At 50.4% G+C, this 13,731-nt stretch overlaps 4 protein-coding genes across 4 annotated transcripts; 2 read left to right on the plus strand and 2 right to left on the minus strand.

Annotated features, from left to right (window-relative positions):
* Window positions 1-2: 2 nt before the first annotated feature.
* BO70DRAFT_383235 (Zn(II)2Cys6 transcription factor domain-containing protein) lies at window positions 3-1,215 on the plus strand (the record flags this gene model as incomplete). Its single annotated transcript, XM_025545575.1, has 2 exons — window positions 3-494; window positions 547-1,215. 2 exons carry the CDS (start codon window positions 3-5, stop codon window positions 1,213-1,215), a joined length of 1,161 nt encoding a protein of 386 aa, XP_025394586.1.
* A 148-nt stretch (window positions 1,216-1,363) lies between these two features.
* On the minus strand, window positions 1,364-3,174 carry BO70DRAFT_419588 (MFS transporter; the record flags this gene model as incomplete). Its single annotated transcript, XM_025547483.1, has 6 exons — window positions 1,364-1,615; window positions 1,675-1,819; window positions 1,896-2,323; window positions 2,419-2,775; window positions 2,858-2,957; window positions 3,005-3,174. The coding sequence occupies 6 exons, from the start codon at window positions 3,172-3,174 to the stop codon at window positions 1,364-1,366; spliced, it is 1,452 nt and encodes a 483-aa protein (XP_025394587.1).
* Window positions 3,175-5,659: 2,485 nt separating this feature from the next.
* Window positions 5,660-7,337, minus strand: BO70DRAFT_346215 (putative integral membrane protein; the record flags this gene model as incomplete). The annotated part of the gene is made up of 4 exons (XM_025541534.1): window positions 5,660-6,463; window positions 6,544-6,941; window positions 7,017-7,121; window positions 7,188-7,337. The coding sequence occupies 4 exons, from the start codon at window positions 7,335-7,337 to the stop codon at window positions 5,806-5,808; spliced, it is 1,311 nt and encodes a 436-aa protein (XP_025394588.1). The 3' UTR covers window positions 5,660-5,805.
* Window positions 7,338-11,839: 4,502 nt separating this feature from the next.
* On the plus strand, window positions 11,840-13,607 carry BO70DRAFT_374883 (putative sugar transporter; the record flags this gene model as incomplete). Its single annotated transcript, XM_025544996.1, has 4 exons — window positions 11,840-12,039; window positions 12,087-13,061; window positions 13,129-13,476; window positions 13,580-13,607. The coding sequence occupies 4 exons, from the start codon at window positions 11,840-11,842 to the stop codon at window positions 13,605-13,607; spliced, it is 1,551 nt and encodes a 516-aa protein (XP_025394589.1).
* Window positions 13,608-13,731: the final 124 nt, after the last annotated feature.

Below are 13,731 nucleotides of genomic sequence, written 5' to 3' on the forward strand. Positions count from 1 at the left end.
TAATGTCTCCATCCCAGCGTGTCTCACTCGACCCCCGGCGAAAGCAAATCCCAGGCACCCTGGTCCTGAACTGGCAATCGCCCGAAACACGGAATAAAAAACCACTGGCTCGACGTCCCATGACAGCTTGTCAAGCCTGTCGCACCGCCAAGGCTAAATGTAGCGGACTACGACGCTGCGAGCGATGTAAATCCCGCGGGTTGCGTTGCTCATATGCTTCATCAACTTCACAGACAAGGAGTGACGATGCAAATGATAATGAATCAAATGGCAATATCAGAGCGGGCGCGAGCACAACGACGATATCTCCAAATGATGAAGTGATATCCGATTCTGTCGCTACACCGTTCCCTACAGATGCAATGCCCGTCGACTTCCCCGATATCTTTACCAACAGCGGTGAAGACCACACTCCTCCCAGCCACGCAATGGAGCAGACATTCACCCAAGCCCTTGAGCAATTTGACTGGGTTTTTCCCGGAGATATCTGCCTCGTAAGAGTATCCAACTCCACTCACTTCAGTCAATGACTAACCAACTATTCAGCCCTCTCCCAACCCACCCATATCCCCACCCCCAAACCCCCTCCCCTTCTTCTCACAACACCCACAACAACACCCACAACCCCAGCCCCAACAGCAACAAGGAACAGAGACATCAAAACCCCACTGCCCCTGCCGCCCATCCCTCCTCCACCAAATCCCCCTCCTCGAAGCCACTCTCCAAAACCACCCTCCACCCCCCCTGGACAAAATCCTCCACCACGCCCATTCCATAATCCAGGCCTGCCAAACAGCCACCCAGTGCAGGTCTTGCCCGACCAGCCCCGTCGATCTCGTCTACATCATGACCATCTTCGAGCAAACAGCCACGTGCTTCGACCTGATCACCAAGTCCGGTGTCAATGATGTCGTGAAAGTAGGGATTGGGAGTTACTGCGTCTCGAGGACGGATGACGATGGGGCGCTGAAGAGGGTGTTGGTGGGGGATTTGGTGAGGAGGGCGAGGGGGTTTCTGGATGGGATGGAGGGGTTGGCTCTGGGGGTGGGGGAGAGTGAGAATGGAGGATCTGGAGGGACTGGGAAGAGGGGCGTTATGGGACGGTCGCCACGGTGTTTGAATCAATTAAATTTGGAGTATGTGAGGGTTGCGAGTGAGAGTTTTCGGAAACTGTTTGGAGTTATGGAGGGAGTATTTGGGGATACAAGTGCATAGGTATTAGGTAGGTATGGTTATGGTTGGCATATGGGGGTCTACCAAAAAAATACTATTGTTATTTCTCCCAGATGCAAGCATCATCACGCCGATCTGTCTGAACACCATTTTACTCAAGCTGTTCTCTTCGAATATTCCATCCAACCACTTAATCGAACTGCACTGAGAACCTCTGCCGCCACTCCTCCCCATACTTCCGGAAAAATAAACACATCACACCTAGTCCCAGCGACACGAACGCCAAGAGAGAGTTCCCCCATCCATATCCTAGATGATCATACAACGGGATTCCAGCCATGGGTAGTAGAGCTGCCGAAAGACTCCGTAGTATATTCCCAGCGGCAATGGCACTTGCCGCGTACTTGGTGTATGCGTCAATCATGTACACATTGTAGGGTATCTTCAGAAAGAAGGAAAAGTCAGCCTCGGGCCACCTTGAGAGTGAAGTGAAATACTTACAAAAGTAAACATAACTCCAAAGCCCACCAACCCCGTCGCAACAATCGGAACAGCACTGTCGACGTCCTTTTCGGCTGTCCATCCGTAGATGAAATAGCCGATGGGGATTGCAATGGCGCCGTACATTAATGAGTCGAGACGGTACCTACAACCACACTGATTAGTACACTGCTGCATACATACAAACAATGTAGGAAAGGGAAAGGAACGAGGGGACCGACTCCGGCTTCGCAACCCCATGCTTCCTACTCAACCTCGCATGAGTCCGATCATTCACCACGCTCGCAATACTCAACGAGATCAGAAACCCGATTGCGAGGCCCAGATACACGAGGCCGAGCCTTCCTTCGCTGTAACGGTATTGGTCTTCAAATACAACAGAAAAGGTGGAGAAAAGGAGGTACGTGAAGCCGTATACCACGGCATTGTACACGGCTAACCCGGTGACAACGGGACAGAAGAGCAGCATCTTGATGGGACGACTGATCGCTCGCTGGAAAGCCGTGCGCAGGGGTATTTGTTGATGGCCTTTGGCGTATAATCCCACATTTCCAGTCTTCTTGCGGAGTGTCTTCGCTTTTCGCTCTAGGATGACGGGCGCGTAGGTCTCCGGGTATGCGAGAGCGCAGATGATTCCGATCGTGCCATTCTAGACATAAATATCACCAATGAATCAGTCACCAGTCGACCACCACCATCTCATGCACTAAAAAGAAAGACTCAAAAAAAAAAAAAAAAACTCACCAAAATAAGCAACAACCAAAAAACCCACCTCCACCCCTTCGCAGCTGCCAAAAAACTCCCCGCAACCGGACCGACTGCCGGCCCCAGCAAAAAGCCCGCCGAATACATCGACATAGCAAAGCCGCGATGATGAATCGATACCAGATCCGAGATCGTGCCGCCAGCGTTGTTGATAGAACAGGAGGCGAAAAAGCCCTGCAGGAAGCGCATCACGACTAATCCGCCTAGGGACGGGGTGAGGGCACATCCGATCGAGAAGGCACTGAAGCCGAGATTGGCACCGTTGTAGATCGTTCGACGGCCGATGAGTTCGGACATCGGGCCCATGAAGAGTGGGCCAATTCCGTTGCCTAGTAGCTGGGGTTGGGATCTGTTTGTTAGTAGTTTGGTGGTTGGGTGGGTGCGGAATGGGGAGAGGAGCATAGTATATAAAACGGACCTCGATGGTTACGACTAGGGTTCCGATTTCTTCGTTACTGGAGTGGAATTCGGACATTATTTGGGGTACGGCTGGGGCGATGGCTGATGATGCGATAGATCTGGGACTGTGAGTGCTTATGCTAGTAAGACTTGCAGAGTGACTGACGTCGAGAAGACAACACTTGCGATTATCCCGACGAGCATAGCCCGTCTCCAGACGGGCCAGTTGCGTGGATTGTGAGGGTCATTGGGGCCGTCCCAGTCCACTACATTAGAGTCTGTGAGTTCACTATCTGAATGTTGACTCTGTTCAAGATCAAGCGTTTTCCCGTTCATATTTGGGGAATTAGGCCCTGTGGTGTGTATGGAGTTGACCTGGTGTATTTTGTCAGTAGTATATCCCGAATCTCAAATCAGTCACGAACCTGTTGCTCTTCGTCGCGTATTCCTTTCTCGTGAGCCATTGTCACTTTTGTTTCCTGCTTCAATCATTCTCTTGAGTGTGTGTCAACGATTTCTTAAATAATCTATTCAGCGAGGTGGGTTGAGGGCCATCTTCGGAGACTGCGAGAGATATTTCCCTTTTAGGCAATCAATTTTCCGATGAGGTGATTGGTGTCAACTCCGAAATGATGACTACTTCCCTAGCGTGTAATGGACAGGTCTTCATAATTATCATTGTTCTGTATATAAAATTATCAAGGAGATGCCGTTAAGGCCAAGTTGTTGCTATCGGATATCATGGTACTACTATGTTCTACGACTTGGATGCTCATATTGTTGTCTCTCGGCACTCAGTTGCAGAATTGCCCTACAGCAATTATGCAACTCCTTACTATTAGGCATTGAAAGAAGTTGTGTTCATTTTCTTTCTCGCATATAACTTATCTCGTTGTAAAAAGAAAATGATTTTTCTCTCTTTGCAGAATCTGGTCAGAATGGAAAGTCCACCAGTCCTTCCCTACCGAGAAAAACCATACCTCCAAAACCATTCCAACTCGGATTACCTGAGCAAGGCCGCTACTCTGTCCTCGCCATTTATACCTCATCATACAAAAATTTTACTTTGACTATTCCTGTATCCCAGTCCGACATTATATCCGGATCCTCTAACCCGTCCCTCCCGGCTTTTATATTACCCTTTTCGGCAAGCTCCGGAATATGCTTACCTGTTTTGTCCCAACCACCAAAAACCCAACCATCCTTCCTTTTCAAGTTTATCAGAGAAAAAGATTCATCACAGCTGGATATGACGTGCTCAGGAATTACAATTGATCTACTAGTAAGTATACTACTTGATAATGGGGCGAGTGGGGCTTAATACATTGAGGTTTCTCCATAGTATAATATCTGTAAGTTGGAGTAGATATTAATACCGAGCTACCAGGTACAATCGTTCTCTTAGGGTTAGGAGGGTTGCGACCCGCATTTGGGCGCAAAAATGTAGTAACTAGATAAATAGGGCCTATAAGAATCCAGATTTATGATTTATCGTGCACGTCGATCATGTGTCTATATGGTTCATAGGTAGATGGTTCGGGCCAGGCCAGGCCAGATTGGCTTGACTTTGTTTTGGGTTTGTTTCGCTGCAGCCTATCAACTAACTATTACTAGAGTACTAGTAATTATATCGTACTACCGGCACTTGCATGCATGCATGGCCTGCGGGAATCCGAACTCCGAAGGAAGCCATAACTATGTCTTGGGTGCGCTATCTACCGCACAATGCTATTGTGATTTAGTCTGTTTCTGGGGAAAATTCGCGAAGTGGGGCAGGTATTATGTAGCGTACTACTATCTATCTTTCCTATCAGTAGTATATCCTTCTGGATATTTTACGCGAGCAAGTATATAGATAGATATCTCGTAGATGGGAAGATCGTCCATTCCGATTTCCAAAGTCTGGTCTGGATCTTCGAAGGAAGGCTACTCTCGGCATGCGGAATTCCGCCCCCATCTCCGCGATTCCGAGATGTGGATCTCCCTCAGTACCCGTGCCTGGATTGGGGGGTGTGGGATCGGACGGGGTTTATATATTCTGTCTTAATGATTGGTTGGGTGTATTAGGGGCATAGAACCCATTTATAGTCCTTCTACTTATCTACTCTCTGGAGTTGTGGTGGTTTGGTGATCCGTGAGTCGGGAGGACTCGGAATGCGGGCTTGTTTGGGTGAGACACTTTCACTCTATTCTTTGTTAGTTGGTCGAGGGTTGGAATTGCTGATGGCTATCCCCACTTCGATATTATCGTAGTAATACAGTGCACGATAGAGGAGCTTGGTGGGGTTCTGAGATCTTGGTAAATGTATTAAGTATGTTGGATTTGCTTAGTGCGATTTATGCACTTTGTGTATGGTTTTGCTATTAAATTTGAGGGAAGATTCTCTGGTCCCTTTGTATGTGTACGTACGTAGATAGGTAATTACTTTTCTCTGAAACAGATTGCCAGTAGCTAGAACCCCTTCAATATGTTTCTGTTTCCTTCCGCTGCGATCGAAAACTGGAGATCTTCAGAAGTACCTCCTAGTCATCTCCAATCCGGGATCCGCACTGGGACGGACATAAGACAGGGGAATAAAGTTTGATCGACGCCAAAACACTACACCCGAAACAGCAGGTCAAAAACATTAACCAGGCACCAACCATCACTACCAAGTTACCAACACACTCTCAACCAACTCTCAACATTATCTAGTAGTATCTACCGATAAACTCAAGCGGAGGGCACATTTTAAAACTTTTTTTTTTCGGTTTCGGTCCCATGTTGTACTGGTATCATTATCACTATTTACACTTTTTTTCATGATGCATGAAAGTCCGTAGTCCTAAACAAAAGAAAGAAATGATATATACCCATGCAAATTCGAATGCTCATCACGCTGACAGAATAGACTGACAGGCCAGACCGGAAATTCAAAGTCGAGTCTCGGTTTCGGTTTCGGCTTCGGGTCTCGGTCGAGTCAAGTTTCAGACATGTTCGGCAGCATTCACCGACCCCCGTCCCGAAGATGACGTCTGTGTCACTTCAAACGTGCGATGAATCCCCATGCCCATGCCCATGCCCAACTCCAAATCACCCCCCATCATCCCATTCCCATTCCCATTCCCCGCCGACCCCGTCAGCCTCTCCTCACTACTATTCGACGTGGCGGTAATCCCACCCCCACTCCCACCGCCCACATGCCCCCTCCACGGCCTCTCAGGCTCCACCTGACTCTGAATCGTCGTGACCGTGACAGCCAATTTATCGGGGCGAAGACGGTCCTGCACACCAGTTGTGTCGAGCGAGCCGAGCGGGAAGGGTCTGTCGCGGCTGAGGCCGCTTTTGTGGTTTCCGCCGAGACGGCGGGACCCCGAGGGGGCTGGGAAGGGGGAGCGCGTGTAGTTGGGGTCGGAGCGCGAGCCGAGCCATTTGCGGACCAGCGGGCGGAGAGTCGCCAGACTGCCGGCTGTTATGCCGAGGCCGGCTTCGATGTTGGACCAGATGGCGATTTCGACGGTGGCGTCTGCAGGTGGATTAGTTGGGGGAATTGGGAGGGAGGGGAGGGAGGAGGGCATACAGAGAAAGTCCGGGTCAGCGAAAGTATGCACCCATGGAACGCGGATGATAGTTGCTGAGGAGGCGCTGAGAATGCGGTCGGCATGGTTACTATAACCGACACACCAGAATTTGGAAAACAAACAAGGGAGGAAGGGGAGACATACATGCAAGCCATACTCAGAATACCCACGACCGCCATCTTCGTCTGCTGCTTCATATGTAACTTCCTGACGAGGAAGATTGGCAGAATGCCCACGGTAAAGTCGCACAGCGCAGCAAATCCGCTATACACGTAGGTCATGGCGATGACGATCTGGATGTCCATGCAGGAGCCGTGGATGTCGGGGTTGAAAGCCTTTCGGGTCCAGAAATACTGCAGCGGCCTGCATTGCAGCAACATGATGAACATGAAGACGATGCCCGCAAGGACGGTCATGCCCATCACGCTCCAGAGAATGATAATATGCATGCGGCGCACGGTGATGCGCATCAGGAAGATGCAGATGGAGATCTTGCAGCACACGGCTGCGAAGCAGTAGGCAATTTCGCATAGCCACCAGTACTGTTTTTGTTTGCGTTATTATAGTTGCGCGTTGTAATTGTGGATGATGGTGGTGGTATTTGTGGGTTGGCATACCTTCATGGCAGTGACGCGCTGATGAGCTGTCAAGTCGCCGAAGCGTCGTCCGGTCCCGTATAAGCTGCCTCCGATCATGCAGCCGGAGAACATGGCGTAGAAGGCCTATGGTACTGTGAGCATAATTCCAGTGACCGTGATTGCGATAAGCAGGAAATGGCAGGGAATCACCATTGCAAACACCATGGCCCAGTCATCCCAGCCAAAGGCACGAACGATCCATCCGCGCACATAGATTCGAAGTATCACAGTCACGCAAGCCACCGACATAAAGGCGGCGGCAACCGCCCTGACCTCAAGGCTGCGGTCATCCTCCGCCATGCTACTGCTGTCAGGGACCAAGCATGTTCCGAATTCAGAATGTTGGCGGCGGCGGGTGGGGAGGACCCAATATATGAAGGACCCGGGGAATAATCAACAATCAGGTACCGGGCCTGCCAGTGGCGGGAAGCTAATCGAGTACGTAGTGGAACAGGAAATTGGCGCAGACGGACGCGGACGCGGTCGGACGCAGCTGCTCATCCACGGTCTGTTGGAACCGGCCAGGACCAAAGTAGGCAATGGAAGGGCGTGTGCGCAGCTTAAAGGAGAGGCGATCTTCGCGGCCCAGCGTGCAGCGCGGGTTCGGCTATCTATCTACCTGGCATATTAGTTCTGGAGTGAGACGCTGGGTGGATTTATCTACTATTATAGTATGTACATAGTCTTTGGGCTGGACTGCGTTGCACTGCTGCAGGTTGCCAGGCGAATTGAAGCGTGAGCTTTCCACATTCCTGATGATTGCGACGCAATGTAAAGGGCAAGAACCCACCGCAGCGTTAGGGTGGCTCTTGAGTCAGTGCCGTAGTCCATCTATCTAGCCCAGGCTTCGATAGTTGGAGGTTATCCTCCGGTAGTTTCATGGCATCTCCGGTTGTCAATTGGTGAGCAGCGCGGCGATCCACCCCCCGTCGGGGCTCGTTCCGGAACGGGCAGAGTCGCCGACGGTCGAGTCAGAGTCGCTGCAGAGATTTTATACTCGTTTGGGACAGGGGGCTGTCAATCTGTCATTTGCGAAGCTTCCCTGGGTACGAGGCGAGAACCATGGACGGGCTGCTGTTTATTCTTTCCGGATTCCATGGTTACGGAGAGGCTCGAGCCATCGTGCTCGTGAGCTTCAGCCCGTGTGGGATCGCAAGCCCTAATATCGGTCGGAGACTCGCGGGCCACGACATCATTCACCAGATGATGGACATCTAGATACATATCAGATAATAATGCAACATTTCAGATAGGAATTAGTCAATTAGAACCACCACTTCTGGCTTCAACGCTCAAGTCCCTGAGTCAGACGCAACAACCCCCCTCCCCCCCCCGCCCGTCAGAAATTGACGACTTTCCCCGTTTTGGACGGTGCTTCACCGGCGCTCATTAGCCGGACCGGGACGAATGGCCATCCGGATGGTGGGGATGTCAGAAGCAAAACCATCAAACCACAGGCACAGATAACAATGGTGATACAATTGACGTGCGGCCTGGATACTAAAAGGAGTCTCCCAGTCCCAGAGAAGCTGACTGTTCACTATCTATCTGGAATTTATTAACCATATAGTGACCATCAGGGTGGTTCCGGACGGAAAAACCCCCACCCACAATTGATGGAATATGGATGCTTCAGCCTGCAACTCTTATCCTTGCCTGGCTAGTAGTAGATTAGTTAGTGAGTACCAGAGTGGACTAGTCCACCCGGGCCGACGGACTTCCTAACACCTTCCTACAGGCTGCTCCTGCAAGGCTGCGGTGCAGAAGGATGCAGGATCAATCTTACTGCTCCTGGCTTTCTCCCCCCCGTTTTGGCCAGCACGTTGCAGGTCCCGGGCGCCCGGTAACACCCATTCTTTTTCCCTTCCGAGGAAAGTGAGAGGGCCAGACGGCACTAGACAGCACACGAGGCAGGGCACTTCATTTACACATTTTTAAATATAGAACAGACAGGTAGATCTTCATTCACATCACAATGGGATTGTCATTCCAGACACAATAATCAATCCAATAATCGATAGCATAGTGTGTCGACCATGTAGCTTAACCCTAAACACTAAACCCAGCACTAAACCAGCTGACGTTGCCATGCAATCTGTGTCGCGCACAGAGTACGGAGCCCAACTTGTCATAGAATGTCTAGCCGTTTCACGATGCTGTTCTTCCATTTAGTTAAATTGAAGAAACCAACGTAATCGCCTGCTATCTATATTAAATTTCCCCTCCCACGCTTTCCCACAAAAGAACCATCGTCCGAGCGTATTTTCCACGTGGCGCGCCCGAGACATAATTGATTAACCTGTCGTCCGATCAAAGCCCGAACCCTACTAAAAATACTTACATTTGACCGTTGGAAAATCTTTGCAACCTGAAGTTGTTGTCAACGTCTTCCAATTCTCAATGGACGAAAAACCCGTCTGCACTCTGCAGACCGCAAAGGGTTCGCTGGACTCGCCCCGGTCGGTCGATCGGAAAAGGGTTCCAGTCCACATGTAGCTAGTCAGACCCCCTGAAATTTGCCTTCGATGACTGTCGCTTACGAGAGTCGAAACTAATATCGGCACGTGCTGAGGATTGAATCCCGATGGTCGACGGAGCACTCCGGTCCTAGTTTAGTTAGTCGCCGTCCATCTAGTGCCAGCTAGAATATTCGTGATCGGCTGGTGTTTGATTTCTTGCTTTCATTTTTTTTGTTTAAACTACGTACGGAGTAGACACTCCGTGTCGGGGGGGGCGCCGGGGCGGAAGGCGGAAGGCTCAGGGGGGCTCAGATGTACTCCGGGGTGGCGGTTGGACTCCGGCTGGCAGATGGATGATGCATCGCGCGACATGCCTTTTCAGGGAAGGGAGTCACGAAAGATCCACAATAGTCAGATCCCTGTCAGGGTGACAGTAGCTTGACTGCCTGTATCCCTTTCTAGAGTTATCTGATCAGGGGTATTGCTTCTATATACAGTAGTTAGAGACTCTTCTATATTACATTCTTCCGCGGAGTCAGACACCATACACCCCCTAATTATCGCATGTCTACTCTTCAGATATCGAAGTAATCTTGTCAAAAAATATACAGAATCGCCCCGATCATCTCTTACACAAAAATCATACCCCCATAAGAAAGCCAACTCCAGAACATCTTTCTCGGAATACATCTCAGTCTACGGAGTAAATCCTGGCGACCAGATCAGTCGTAAAAAAGGCCCCTGATAATATAGATATATGGCCCATGCACACCAAACACATACATCTCCTGAGCAGGGGAATCCACGCTGAGGTTCTTAACGAGCTGTGCGAGCATTATGCTGAGGATTTCGCTGAGAGATTCGCTCCAGGTTCTTCCTTCGTACCACTATTCTTTGTTAGAAATGGGATTGGTGGACGTACCCCGATGAACGAGATGATTGGGAGGCGATGTCTGTCGCTGGTCTGGACCAACTGCGACTGCTCCTTCGGATCGAGCAGCATGTTCCTTCCTTCCGATTACGAATTTGTGCTTTAGATTTATTATCGGGAAGCTTCAGTCTTTGTATTAATCTTCATCCGATTCAAGATCTGTAGAGTGTGTCCCAGGACCATAAGTAAAACTTACTGAAACTCAGGCTCCTGCCCATCTAGGCCCTCCAACCTGTGACATACCGTCCGCACTATATTCACCAGTAACCCGCCATGCGACCTCATAGAATGCGTGAAGTACTCTCTGTCATGCACTTTTTAGTTTTTGCGAGGTAATGTGATGGTGGTAGTCTGGTCGGTTCGGAAGGTCTCGAGGTCTCTACTCGACGCGCTCAACTCGGCACGGTAGCAAGAAAGTCGGTAGAAGACGTCTCTGAAATTATATTGCTCTTTAGGTCAGTTTCTTGGAAATAAATCCTCTGCAACTGAGCCATGCTGAAATACCCATGGGATTAGACCGTCCAAATCCCTGTCTTGGGTGTGTCAGTCATCAATGATGGAATGGATTAAATACCGGTGGAGTTTGTGTTACCTTCAGACTCAGAGTCGACCACACGGGGAATCAGTTTGTCTATGTCGACAGTTGTGGAGTGGATAGTTATGGATATCCTAGATGCAGTATTGAGCAGAAAAGATTAACAGGCTAAACTTGAGTGTGCGGCGGAGAATCTGGATACCTCCCACTTGAGCGACGGGGTCAGGCCAGACTGTAGATGGCGGCCTCAATTTCACCTCAGTGAGTTATTCTGATAGTTCTAAGGAGAAGAGAGTATCCTGGATGCAAGGGCGTCTCTCGGAGTTGGTACCATCCATCCCATGTTGCTCAAGTAACCAATGCATCACCTGTTGTATGCATCACCCGGATCTATAGTGAGTCAATTTGTGGAGCGTTATCCCAAACATAGAGGAGTCGGGGTCTTTAAATGTTCTGTATATTAGCAGAAATCCAAGATCCAAGATTAGAGGACTGTTGAAATGGCCGAAACCTACCACCTACTCACCCTATCAGACCCGACCTTCCAAAATCAATCAAACTCCCAACCCAACACCAGGAACTACACGCCTCATAATCTCATTTTATTACGTTGCATTGTCTGGTTACTCAGCCCACCAAACCACCTCCATCCAACCAATGACACGCACGCGTAGACAATGCAGCCATCCTCTAGCATCGTTGTATCACCTTATGAAAGCTTCACATGAGAGCGGTGCTGTCTTGTCGGGCTCAAGATGCCGGAGTATAGTCATGCCGCGGCTGAGGTACTTATCCACCCGGCATCAGCTTGCAAGAGACCAGCCATCAAACGTTCTAGGACTGGGGCTGAGACTGTGGCAACGAGCGACAAATCAACATGGAGAGAAAAGCCCCATTTGAAGAACAGGTTTCGTCGCCTGCAACACAGCCATCTCCACCACCTCCACAATCTCTGCTATCATCCATCAAACAGTCCCCCAAGATCCTGTGCTACTGTGTGGCTCTCTCGTCCGGCATCCTGCTATTCGGATACGACCTCGTCATCGTGGGCAATGTGTCGTCTATGCCGGAATTCCAGTATGACCCATCCTCAAATTCACACACATGTAATCTAACCTCATGAGACGCGACTTCGGTCGCCGACTCCATGGAAAGCTCATCATCCCGTCCGTCTGGCTAAGTCTCTGGGACATTGCCAGCCCCCTGGGCGGTCTATTCGGCTCCCTCGCCGCGGGTAACATCCAAGACCGTCTCGGACGACGATTCTGCCTAGCCTTCGCGAGCACGATATCCGCCGTCGCTGTGGCAATAGCATACGTTTCAAACCTCCCTGACGAGATCGACGCTCGCAGGGCAGTATTCTTTATCGGAAAGCTCGTGCAAGGCTTCGCCGTGCATATCATCACATGCACGACGCAGACGTACATGTCGGAGATATTACCCGCGATCCTGCGCGGCCCGGTTCTGGCTTTCTTCCCGCTGTTCACGCTGCTGGGCCAGTTGATCGGGAGCGTTGTGGTGTACGAGTCGTTGGATATTGGCGGCACGAGAGGATACATGAACTGTTTCATCTCGCAGTGGCCGTTCTCTGCCCTGCCGTTGCTCGTCACGCTGCTTCTGCCGGAGAGTCCGACGTATCTTATCCGCAAGGAGCGGATCAGTGCGGCGCGGAAGTCCCTGAGTCGGCTGAATTCGACTAGTATAGAAGCGGATAAGAACCTCGAGCGGCTGCGCGAGTTTATCGAGAAGGAAGATCAGGAGGCGATCGGTAGTGCGGCTGGATATCGGGACAGTCTTAGAGGTATCGATCGCCGTCGCACGATGATCGTCGTGTTTGCGAATCTGATTCCTTCGTTGTTTGGTCTCCCGTTGCTGTCCAAGTGTAGCTATTACTTGCAGATTGTCGGCATGAAGCCGCATCGAAGCTTCGTCTTCTTGCAAGTTGGCATTGCGCTGGGGCTGGTGGCGAACCTACTTAGTATGTGGACTTTGACGATTTTTGGCCGTGTACCGCTTATCCTGGCTAGTTTGGGGGTCTCGACTTTTGCATGGTTGGGAATGGGGATTGCGGGCTGCTTCCCAGGGACTGTAAGCACGTGGTGAGTTGCCTTCTGGATCTCTTCCCCCCTAGTTGTTTAAATTTGCAGCACTCATCGGACTCTCAAGGTACACCGGTTTCACCATGTTCGTTATCATTACTGTCTGCGGTATAGGCGCGTGGCCAGCGTCCTACGCCGTCGGAGCAGAAGCCTCATCTCTCCGGCTGCGGGCCAAAACGCAAGGACTGGGTTGGTTCGTTACCGGACTATCCAGCACCGTCTTCAACCTCGTTTTGCCGTATATGTTCAACCCCGACGAGGGCAACTTGCGCGCGAAAACGGGCTTTGTATTCGTGGGGTTCTGTATATTAGGTCTGACGGGAACGTGGTTCCTCGTACCCGAGATGAAAGACCGGATGCCAATTGAGATTGACGATATGTTTGAAGCAGGCACGCCGGCGCGGCGGTTCAGGAAGTGGTTTCCGGCGGTCCAAAATCCTCGCCTGAGTCGGATCGGACTCTCACGGGACTGATGCCTGAGCGTACTTAGCTATGCGGAATGAGGCACCGAGTTACAGTCAGCTCAGCTCCCTTCATATTGCATAAACATCCATTACAAAAGACAGTTGTTCATTTTTCGAGTGCATATGGAGATGCTGAAAGTGATCGATGCAGGGTCGGGTGTAGTTTCTGGCGCAGGTTTAGCATTGATTAAATAAATCCAAAGAGA

This window comes from Aspergillus heteromorphus (assembly GCF_003184545.1).
Source record: "Aspergillus heteromorphus CBS 117.55 chromosome Unknown BO70scaffold_49, whole genome shotgun sequence".
Taxonomy (NCBI): Eukaryota; Fungi; Ascomycota; class Eurotiomycetes; order Eurotiales; family Aspergillaceae; genus Aspergillus; species Aspergillus heteromorphus.